At 35.9% G+C, this 12,299-nt stretch overlaps 1 protein-coding gene across 1 annotated transcript in view; it reads left to right on the top strand.

The window, feature by feature from the left end:
* Positions 1-12,299, top strand: part of TRDN (triadin) — a 372,172-nt gene that overhangs the window by 213,076 nt on the left and 146,797 nt on the right. Inside the window, exon 13 of the mRNA XM_024759083.1 lies at positions 10,336-10,389. Within this exon, the coding sequence (XP_024614851.1) occupies positions 10,336-10,389 (54 nt within the window). The remainder of the gene's footprint in view (positions 1-10,335; positions 10,390-12,299) is intronic.

The following is a 12,299-nucleotide window of genomic DNA, read 5'->3' on the forward strand; positions in this document are numbered from 1 at the left end:
TCCCCTGCATCGGCAGGCGGACTCTCAACCACTGCGCCACCAGGGAAGCCCTCTCAAAAATATTTCACGCTCCATAGTCAATTGTGATTTCATTCTTAACATAGATTTTTCAAACTGTTCTTTGGTTTCTGAACTCAGATATGTACAGTAGTTCATATTTGTAAAATTTTCACTGCCTTCACATGGGTCATGTGGAATCCAGTCCATCTGTGAGATGCTGGGGATGGGCTACTTGGAAACCTTATAGTTCTAAGAGTGGATTTCAGTTCAGTCATTTGTTAGAAGAAGATTAATACCTTGCCTTTTACCAAAGTATGTGGGAAGGTGTTTTCATGTACTAGCACTCACTCATTTGCTCTCAAATACTTCTGTGCACATGGCTCCAGTAATTGAAATATTAACTCCCTTATTTGTGCATATGAGCGTGGATTTTGAATATTCAAAGGTAGAGACCGGCTGCTAAAGTAACCTATTATGCTTCATTATATGGTCCCAGGGAAAGCAGTACATTTGCTGCAATATGTGAAAGTGTGGGCTTCAGAGCAATGTCAGTCCTTAGTAACCTCAGCTTGTCATTTTGCTGTTAAGAGAACCTCTAGGCTTCCTGCTAAATATCAATTTAAGTTTAAGTCTGCATGCTTGACATTGGGGACTACTGTTCCTGAGAGGTGTACATAATTCCCTTTAACATTGATGGAAAGGAGAGCACGACGTGGTGAAATATCCTTCTTGGGAGGACAACATTGTGAAGCTCATTTATTTCTCTAGATCGATTATGTGCGAACTGACAGTTAAAGCATTTGAACTCTTGGAGCTGTGACACAAATTTGTGCTAAAAAACAGATCATCACACATTACAATAAGTCCACAATCCCTAAAATTAGGAATAAATAGGGACTGTTATCTATGACTCATTCAGTGACATTTCATCTCAAATATGTAGTGCATATTTTCCCATACATCCCAGAGGTAACAAACAGCAAATAATATCACCTTCATGTTTAAACAAATAATTGCATACTTTACATATTAGATTAGGGGAAAAAACCTCAAACATGTGGCAACTATTATAGTACATAGCTTCAAAAATTAGATCACTTCATCCAAGTATTTTGTTCTTCATGAATGTTAGTAAACGCCCAGGAAGGTTGAAATCTTGATATCAGATAGAAGAAAATAATCAAATATTGCTTTCTGGCTTTATTAGATCTGTTAACTATTTGCCAAATGGTCCTCTTTAGTTTTAGAGAAAAAAAAGGTTGCCCTGTAATCTTGATATATCAGAATACCTACATATAATATTTAATAGCACAATTTTATGCATTAGAAAACCTGAGTCATTTCAATAATAAATTTCATTTCTAATATATTTTCCCTCAACTGTCATTGTTTTTTATCACAATTTACTGCTTGTATTTACATTTTTTTCAATTCTTCTCTCCAGTAGTTTTTTCTCTTTATCCTTTTCTCTCTCATATTTTTCCTTTATTTAATAAAATTCCATTTTCAGCTAAATTGAATGTATTTTGAATTTGGACATCTTCCTTGTACTCGTCATTGATCACAATATTACCCTTACAGGAAATAGTTGGGCGTTGTTGGCATTTCAATAGGGTAATTTTGATTTCCAGAGGAAGAGATGCCTTTCTCTCCACCAGTGCTTTTTACTATTCCCTCTCTCACATCTTGGGATCTTTCTACCTTAATAGCTTTCACACTTCCCAGACTTTTTAATATTTTTCTCTCTATCAGGTATTTTTCTGCTCTCTTCAAATAAAATGGAGTTTCCTATTTTGAAAACAGCGTTTGCTTTATTCTCCCGCTACCTTCAAGCCACATTTTTTCTAGTGCCTTTTACAACACTTGTCAAATAAATGACTTACACCCTCCACTTCGATTTAGTCACTGCCCACCTTAAGCCCCTAAAGGCAGATGTAGTGTAAATCCTGACAATTGGCTTTTTTTTTTTTTAAATGCCAGTGCCTGACTTAAGCTTTGGTTTCAGAGTCATCCACTTCAAACCACTTCCTAGATGGCTGTCTCAGATAGGCACCTTGACCACTTCCTAGATGGCTGTCTCGGATAGGCACCTTGACCACTTCCCAGATGGCTGTCTCAGATAGGCACCTAGACCACTTCCTAGATGGCTGTCTCAGATAGGCATCTTGCCCCAGCCCCCCACCTTCCATAGTCCAGGCTTTTTTTTTAGAGAGATCTTGGTTTATTTTGATAACCGACCGCTTGGGCCGCTTGCTTTTTCTCTTCCCAGGCTTTCAACTCCCACTCTTACGTTTTTCATTCACCAGTAGTGAGTCTGCAAAACCCTAGGCCCAACCCTTGACCCCAGCAAAGGCAGAACTCCAGGCCTGCTAGCTCTCTCTTTCTCTCCGTCTCCCCTCAAGAACTTGCTTTGTGGCCTCCAGGTGTGCCATGTAATTTCCAGGACCTGTAAGTAACCTCTTTTTTTTTTATTGCTGAGGGTGTCTTGCAATCATAATAAGAATACAAGGCCCTGTCCAGATACAACATAGGTTATTGATAGGCTGAGACCAGCACAGAACAATAGGCTTCCTACTATTTGCATCCCAATTCCAAAATCCTGTTCAAAAATGTTGCCAGGGACTCTAGATATAAAAACAAACTCTCTTTGTGTTTAATCCTGAGGTTTATTTCTTCATTTTTTAAACATCCTCTTTCCTTGACCTTGCTGAAATTAACATCTGAAATTTTCTTATACATTTTCAACCAATATTTTTCTCAAGCCAACTTGAGAAAGCCAACTTCTGTTTGTCCCTTAGAAAAACTGTTCCTTCTTCCTCTCATAATGTTAACTTAACCTCTATGTGGATGATGTGAGAATCTCCATATGTCTTCAAAGGCCATATTTTTTTCCCAATGTCTACTTAATATTTTCACTTGAAGTTACACCATTGTCTCAAATGCAATATGTATTTCTGTTATAAACTTCAAATAAATTACGTTAAAACAAATTCTGTTTATCAGGTCCCAAACCTGTCATATTCGAATAAACAGCCTTCTTTTTCCTCCTCTGTACATGTCAAACACATCTACAGAGGAGGAAAAAGAAAGCTGTTAAATGTCTAACTAATTATTTTCTTTCCACTTTCCATTCCATGAACACCTGCCTAGTTTTACACATTATCATTTTACAACTAGAGTATTTCAGTGACAATTTACCTGGTTTCTATGCTCCCAGAATAAGCCCTTTCTGCTGACAGTCACGGAAAGTTTATCTCTTTGAAACATTGCTGTGTAATTCCCTTGCTCAAAAGTGTAATGGCTCTTAATGTTCTAAGAAAAAAGTACATCTCATTCACTGAGATTTCAAGGTTAGTTTTTTTGACCATAATTTACTTTAAACAATTGTAAAATTTTCATTTTTACTTCTCGTTAACACAAAGGAGACTCTTGCTCCCCAGCCAGATAGATCCATAATCCACGGGAATACTTAATCAGTCATTCACTTTGTAACTTTCTTTCCCTCACCCCTTTGTGGCTCTATACTCTCCTTCAAGCCTTACCTATTTCCTGCCTCCTTTAAAATTGCCAAAGTCCAAAACTCAGATTACTATGCCCTTCATTTGGCATTTTTCCTGTAGTGTCCCTAACCAGACTGTGTGTGGAAATAGTCCTTACATTTAAGTATCGTGCCTGCCCCCAGTAAGCATGAATGCAAAAAATACAGAAGCAAGAGTGAGTGATGGAACTCAGTAATTATTTGGAGAAGTATTTTCTCATTTAATAAAATTGAGTTGTGCAACCTTAAATTGTCTGTTAAACCTGAGGACAAAGTTTAGCTGAAAGCATTTCTTTAAAAATATAACCCTGAATTCTTCCTTAGATTGCTTTGATTTAGGACTCTCTGTTAAGGATTCCTTCTTTTTGGAAATCATGCTAATTTTCCAGTGTAATAGATCTGCATTTTATAAACCTAGCCATTTTTTCAAGAAATGTAGATTCTCTTTGAAGCTGATTATAACATCTTCAGATTTTGGCATGTGCAGTATTATAGAGAAAAAAAAAGACTCAGTGAGTCTGAACAGTTTTATGAGGATAATTGCTACCTATTTGGTTTAGAATTTCAGGCAGATAACAATGACTTTTTAAAACACATTTTCTCCTAATCATTATTCATGTACCCATGCAAAAAGATTGACTGGATGCCTTCTTAGTGCCAAGAATTGTGTGAGAGAATGAAAATAAACCATGCTTTGCTCTCAGTTTTTGCTTCCACTATCCTCATTTTTTTTTTTTTTTTTTACATTTTTATACGGTTACTTTTATGCTTAACAATTCTGTTTGTTTATAACATTCCCAAATTGGGTAATGAGATAAAAGGGGGTATGTGTGTGTTTCTTATGGTCTAGAAAAGTGAAAAACAGAATGGTAATATTCACAGACACTGTTTACTAATGTTAGAACAATAGGGGCTGGTGGTTTTTAAGGGCTGAATTAGATCATGATGCTCTATGATATCATTTAGTGAGGAAATCACTCCTCATAGTATGTATAAGCTGTGAGTTAAGGGACCTACCAACAGCATATCACTTAATTTTTAAGACTGAAATTTTACCTGAAAAATATGGCTGAACAGTCAGAAATTTTGTTTTTTTGATATGTATATATAATATACATAATAAAATAACTTGTTTTCTAAAATAAACTCTTGACTCTTTAAATTTCGTTTTGTTTCACTTAAAGAGCCCAAATCGATCTTAGATAAGGAAATAAATCACTCATATTGGGAATGCAGTAATTTTTCCAAATCATAACATTTATTTCAATAAAAAGTCAAGTTTCTACTTGAGTCCTAATTCTTCTAGGAAGCATATTTCTCCTAAGAGAATCCGTCCAGTTTGGTGGTTAAAATGCTTGCTTTTAAAACATGATCAAAGAAAAGGGGGTAATTATTTTATGGTAAGGGAGGACTACGAAGGTAAGCCTCAATAATAAAAATAAATAATCAAGAAATTTTCCATCAAAACATAATATAGGTAATTTTTTTCAAATTCGCGTATCTTTGTTCATAGTCACGGATTTTAGAAAGGTGTTACAGAAGTAGAAAGGGACCTGGAGTGATCATCTGGGGCTGCCTCTTTGCTTTAAGCAGATACATTGAGGACCCCTCGAAAACAGATACCTATCTGGCAACTCCAGGAATGGGACCTCACACCTTCCCATGGTATCACATTCCATTGTTTTATTAGCTGTGTGGCAGAAGGCTTTTTCTCAATCTAACTGGAATCAGCCTTCCCTTTAACATGCCAAATATTTTTTAAAGTGAAAGGCCAAATCATGTCTCATTCATACTTTTCTTCTTATTAAAAAAAAAAAGTTTCCTTCTTTTAATTGTTTAAATAAATCTATACCTTGATCTTCAACTCTAAATTCTAAATTGTTAAATGTTTAAGAAACCTGCCATTCTTAGACATTCAGAGAGCTAGATGATGCCATGAGGGGAAATGCCCGTTACTCTAATTGTAAATATTCTCACTGATGTTTTCCAGTTTCTTTTCTCCCTAAGCTTACTTCTCTTCAAATAATATAGGAAAATGTGATTCCATGTGTAGAAACTGTAGGTAGATTTTGACTTATATTTAATTAAAACATTAAAATTATTTTTTTCAAATTAAGAAATATTTAGAATAGTTTTTATGGAAAACATAGTCTGTGCTCTTAAAGATTAAGAAAAAAATCAGGAGAATATTTTAGCAAACCTTGAAGAATCTTTTTTTTTTCTGAATTAAACTCTATAATGCTATGATACTAAGTTAAAGGCTATTTAGATTCTAAAGCAAATACAATGTACAAAATACATTCCTCTATCAGAAGATTTTCTGGAAAAAAAAAGTCTAGCTAAATTATGCTACCTATTGTAAGCAATGCTGCCAGCTTATTTAGATTCTTAACCTCTAGCAATAACAGATTATTTTGATAAATTATTCATATTTCTGCACTGTGCACCTTTTGCAATTTGCATATCTGGCAGCAAATAGGTTCTCCTTTCAGGCTTCAGTCCCCTCGGTCAGACAGGATGGCCGAAGGCTGCTTCATGATTAATTTCATCTCAGTGGGGTTATTATCATACTGAAATTAGCAATGCCCCTGAATTATGCTTTCCTGGAGCTACAGGCACAAGAGGCTTATTTAGTTTAAGAGCTTTTAACCGTATAGTAAGTTTTAGCTTAATTGTTAACCTTTCTCTATTTGGGGAGTATGTACACCTAAAAATAATACTGGATTTTACAAGACTAGAAAACAATAATTTAGAGCTTGATTTAGCAGCTCATTGGATCGCAGGATAATTTGTCATTAGTTTCTAGTATCTTATTTTAAAAGGATGTATACGTTTGAACAATCAAGGAGGTTTTTATATTGCTGGTTCAAAGTTTACTGCTGAATCAATAAATATTAATTTTTCTTCCGGTTTGTGTAAAAGTCTCAGCTTTTCTATATTTAGTTTTCTCACCTAAGAACAGTCTAAATGCCTTGTACCATTGCAGAATTAGCAAGAGATGGCTTTTAAAGAAATGTTTCCGGAAAATATTTTAAATTCAGTGATTTGGGGTTGGGAAGAACTGGAAGATTGCTTAGAAAATATTTAAAATGTAAGTGTGGTTCTCTACAGTGCTATTATTGTTCATCTGCTGTCCGTTAGTCAAAGACCAATACTAGACTCACAGTGCAGCAATCTACTTGCTGTTAAAGTTATGTGAAGCCTACACTTGAAAACTCAGTGGATTCACACTTCACATTAAAAGAAGTCAGAGTATAAACAGAGTCCTGTAGATGAAAAGTTCATGATAGTAAACTAATATTTAAACCTATATGCAAAAATTGATTTCTTAACAAAGTAGTTGCAGACTCAATATATTTTCAGTTTGAGCTCCAAAATATTATTTATGAATTTCAGAATTATTATAAACTTCAGTTGAATTTTCTTATTGTCCTCTGTTCTTATTTAAATCACTATTTTATTTCAAAAATGTAACTATAAAAATTATCTAATAAAAAATTGAAAAAAGGAAAAATTATTTGATATAATAAAATTTTCATTTGGGCTGCGTGTAGTAGAGGCAGTGAGTAATACAGAGGAAATAAGACTGGCCATCACTTGATAATTTTTGAATGGGTGTTGAGAGCACCAGTGAGGTTGGAGCTTATCATACATTCGTTATTTTGTTATATATTTGAAAAATTTCCTAGTAAAAGGTTGGTTTCATTTTCAGTTGGCAGTAATCAAAAGGAGAGAGAAAATTATGTATACTGAAAACTTGTCTGTAAAGATTTAATGTGTTTTCACTCTTGTGTAGTGTTTTTTTACCGCTCACTGCTGTGGCCTGTCCCGTTGCGGAGCACAGGTTCCTGACACGCAGGCTCAGCAGCCATGGCCCACGGGCCCAGCCACTCCACGGCATGTGGGGATCTTCCCAGATCGGGGCACGAACCCGTGTCCCCTGCATCGGCAGGCGGACTCTCAACCACTGCGCTGCCAGGGAAGCGCTGTCTGGCCTTCTTAATGTACATTTATGGTCTCAGAGTTGCTTCCTTCTTAAAGCGTTGGTTTTGAAAATGGAAATACTGTACACTAGCAGATGTCAAATCTGATCACCTCTGCATGTGTCCTCAATAGATTAGAGGCTGACAGAGGAACAGAATGATCAATGGGAGAAGTTATTAATAAGGCCCTAAGAAAAGCTCTCCATAATTCACAATTGGGTATACCGGGTGGTCCAACAGAATCATAGGCATGGAGAACTCATTTAGAATCAGTGGTCTAGGGATTCCCTGGTGGCGCAGTGGTTGAGAGTCCGCCTGCCGATGCAGGGGACACGGGTTTGTGCCCCGATCCGGGAAGACCCCCCTTTCACGGAGCCGCTAGGCCCTTGAGCCATGGCCGCTGAGCCTGTGCGTCCGGAGCCTGTGCTCCGCAATGGGAGAAGCCACAGCAGTGAGAGGCCCGCGTACTGTAAAGAAAAAAAAAAAGAATCAGTGGTCTAAGAAGACATTAAAAAAAAAAAAAAGAAAAGATGGGGGAAATTTGAGTATAAAAATGCTAAGGTACTTTACTGACAACTATTTTTAATTTTCTTTTTAATCAGAACTACTCTACAGTTCTCTGACATGTTGAGATCTTTAAGTAGTAAAACACCTAGGCAGTTTAGGGTACTTTTGATGATCTTTCCTATGTATTCTTTTTTTTTTTTTTGTGGTATGCAGGCAGGCCTCTCACTGTTGTGGCCTCTCCCGTTGCGGAGCACAGGCTCCGGACGCACAGGCTCAGCAGCCCTGGCTCACGGGCCCAGCCGCTCCACGGCATGTGGGATCTTCCCGGACCGGGGCACGAACTTGCGTCCCCTGCATCGGCAGGGGGACTCTCAACCACTGCGCCACCAGAGAAGCCCTTTCCTATGTATTCTTGTATCCTTTCATCCACCTTTTCATTCACCAATTATTTATTAAGTACCCACTAAATGCTAGTTATAGGGTAGAGTAATACTTAGAAATATGTTAGTTAGAATTCACTATCTATGTGTAAATCTTGATTAATTCTGATTTGAGACCAACTATTCTAGATGTGACAAAGGTAGCACTAACATGATAGTTGCATGTTCCTCCAGGAATAAAAGAAATTAATAATAAAAAGATCATAGTTAGAATGGACTCAGTTTAATTTTGACAAAAGATATTTTGTCTTAAGAAATAAATTTAGTAATAAAGTAAACCATATATGTGGATAAATAATATTTCTTTTATACAAAAACAGAATGAAAAATTACTATTTTTGTATCATGATTATAATACAAATGAATAATTATCTCACCAACAAGAGGTAAAGCATGAATTAGAAATTAAACCTCTGGTGTTTGGCCAATGAAACATTGATTCTTTGCTTATGATTCTTGGCCAAGTTATTCTGATGCAATCTTGTTATTTTATAATTCTAACTAGGATTATAATATTAACCTGTAATCAACATTTGATGATCATTAAATGAAAGATTATAATATATATGTGTATCAACTACTACATTTACACCTAGCTTAGTACATACAAATAATAGGTCCTAAATAAATATGTGGTAAATGAGCAAATAAAGATTAATACCTAAAACAAATGAGCAAATCTTCCTTCCCATGTTGTTAAATGATAATTCAATTATTGAAAACTTAGTAAAGACAATCATGAACAATTATTTAGTGAAATGTGAAATGATCCATTGCTTTAAAAATCTTTATTTCTCCTTTATTTTCATGCTAATTAATCAAATAATATATTTAAATGTCTATGGTGTAAGTGAGGTTTTTTTGGTACCCCGTTTCTTTGAAGAGAACATTCTGAACAAAAAAAAAAGCCAACACAACCCCCCTAAGACGAGGGAAGAAAGATTCAAAGTGAAACTTGCTCATACTCTTACAACACATACTGTTGTCCAGGGCCATGGTTATAGTTGATGGGCACCACAGCAGGGTAGGGAATGACATTTTAGGTCAAAAGCTTATCCTGGAATTTGGTTGTTCTGGGCTTTGTTCTCTTATTAGTTACTCAGTGACCTTCAGTGAGCCACTCTATTTATGTCTTAATGCTCCATGCATTTCAAAGGGCTAATCATACAGAAATAATATACAAAGAATTCTGAGATTTTCAAATTCAGGTGCTAAGGGCTTCCTTGGTGGTGCAGTGGTTGAGAATCTGCCTGCCAATGCAGGGGACAGGGGTTTGAGCCCTGGTCCAGGAAGATCCCACGTGCCACAGAGCATCTAAGCCCATGCGCCACAACTCCTGAGCCTGCCCTCTGGAGCCTGCAAGCCACAACTACTGAGCCCACCTGCCACAACTACTGAAGCCTGCACACCTAGAGCCCGTGCTCAGTAACAAGAGAAGCCACCGCAATGAGAAGCCCACACATCGCAATGAAGAGTAGCCCCTGGTCACCCCAAGTAGAGAAAGCCCACGTGCAGCAACAAAGGCCCAATGCAGCCAAAAATAAATAAATAAATTTAAAAAATCAAATTCAGGTGCTTAATGAATGCAAAGTATTCCATGGTCAGTTAACAGTGAAGCAAAATAGTTTTGGGAAACTTTATTTTATGATTTTATTTGGTTCAGTTACTTTATTTCTGTCTCGGTAAGCCTAATTCTCAGTGGTTCTCCTAATAATTGTGTTCATTTCTTAACAAAAATTCTGAGTGCCAAGGGCAGTGTTTTTATGTTTGTGTTTTTATAATTTTTCCTTTTTTTGTTGTTATATATCCTTCTGAAATAGTACTTCATGGTAATTTATTTATGTCTCTTTTTTTTTTTTTTCATAAGATCCTGGCAAAGTCCCAGAAGCCAAACAAGGAACAATAAAAGTTGCAGCACAAGGTAGGCAACAAAACACTTACAAATTCTATTGCTTTTTAAAAAAAACTTATAGTAGCACTTTATTGACAATAGCCAAAGCTGTTTATTGCAGAATAGCACCATCTGCTGGGTTATTATAGAAAACATTTTGTTGTTGCATGAAGATGAACATTTCAAGAATTTATTTAGTAATTGGAGAAAGTGCAACTGAGAGTAATGCCACATTTGCAGAGGAGACACTGAATGACCCAAGAATTCGTATCTCGACTCCAGGTTTGTCATTGAGCTTTTACTTGTACATCCAGAAATAAACCATAGATTAATTGATACATAGAAGATAATATGATGGACAGATAGAGATACACAAATATATAAAATTTCCAATGTTTTTAGTTATGCATTTAAATTTGTGTCATACTAGAAAATTCAGTCAGAATGTTATTAAATTAATACTACTTCATCTGTATATCGAGACTGCAAAAATCAGATATGACTACAAAGTAATCATCCTAGCTTTTATGAGCCATCTGAGAAAATTTGTTTTATCACTCACTAATATCTTTGGGACATCAAAAGTGGTTTTGTTTAAGAGAACTTTAGAAAGTATGTTGATTCTTTAAATCATCAATTTGGGAAAAGTACTTCTTTAAAATAATTTTCCTATAATGTTATTTTTAAACTATTACCTGAAATCACATCCTTTGAGAAAGCTACTCTAACTCCATTTTCCACTTTATAGAACACTCTTAGGAAAGAAAAAGGAAAATATTTACTGGAGAAAATCTTTATTTTTTCTCCTTTGCCACATTATACAGCATTGACCAATAAAGGAGATGCATTTAGGTGGTGGTACATTTGTTTCTGTGCAGAAGCCCCTTGTAGCAGACTTTGAGAAGTCTGCTGAGCACATGACATGATTCCATCTGATCCAAAATTTTCTGTTACATTTAATCCTGGACCCAACGACATACAGAATCATCCTAGTAAATATTGGTAAAATGGGTTGACTAGCCATTTGACCCAATCATGTTGTTTATAAAGTATATGTGCTAGAATGGTTAAGAACTATGACACAAGGTTTTAGTTTTCATTTGATCATTGGGTTGATCAACAAAACTGATTCTTCTTTAGGAGAGTTCTCATCAGGAATGTCATTAATATTATGGGAGGTAGAAAAGCAGGGCAAATATTATCATCACTTTTGTGTTTTCTATTCATGAAAATGCAGCTCAGAGCGGATTCCTTAAGTGAATTACTACCTAGTTCAAGAATTATTGCAGTTAATGCATATATGTTCTCATAAAAAAACACAATAGCCTGGCACAGTCTGTTTTAACTTAGGCTTCTGAAGGTCATGGTAGGTGTGGAACTATGACTCGAGGCAGGCACTTAGTGTTACTTCAGCCTCCTGTTAGAGGAGTTCAGGGGAGAGAATTGAAGAGGTATTTGGAAATCTGCTTCAGATTTGAGCTTGGGGTCATGGGCTTTTACATTCCAAGTACGTTGGATTAGGCAGACTCAGAACTTAATGCTTTCCGAATAAAGCATTTATTGTTGAGTGAATAATCAGGTAGAGTTTCGAAGACTTGTAAAACTATCCCTTTATGAGATTAGATGAAAGTGCTGATTGAGAACAGTGTACAAGGCAAGAGTTAGGGGCTATACATATATATGTTCACAATTTAAATTGTAATGACACATCAAAGCAGGGACACACCAAACAGGGATAAATGTCACTTGTGTTGTGCACATACTCAGTAGACCTTTCGTAGACAGGTTTTATAACACCACAGCTGCATAATTAAATTATGCATAGAAGTAATTAATATTTGCAAGTACTCCATGTGGAGACAGCTTAAACACAATGGCAATACTGCTATAGCAGAGACTGATAATTTTGATAGATACAGTGACAAAATTGGCAGTGATGT

This window comes from Neophocaena asiaeorientalis, unplaced genomic scaffold (genome assembly GCF_003031525.2).
Source record: "Neophocaena asiaeorientalis asiaeorientalis breed wild unplaced genomic scaffold, Neophocaena_asiaeorientalis_V1.1 scaffold5, whole genome shotgun sequence".
In the NCBI taxonomy this organism is placed as follows: Eukaryota; Metazoa; Chordata; class Mammalia; order Artiodactyla; family Phocoenidae; genus Neophocaena; species Neophocaena asiaeorientalis.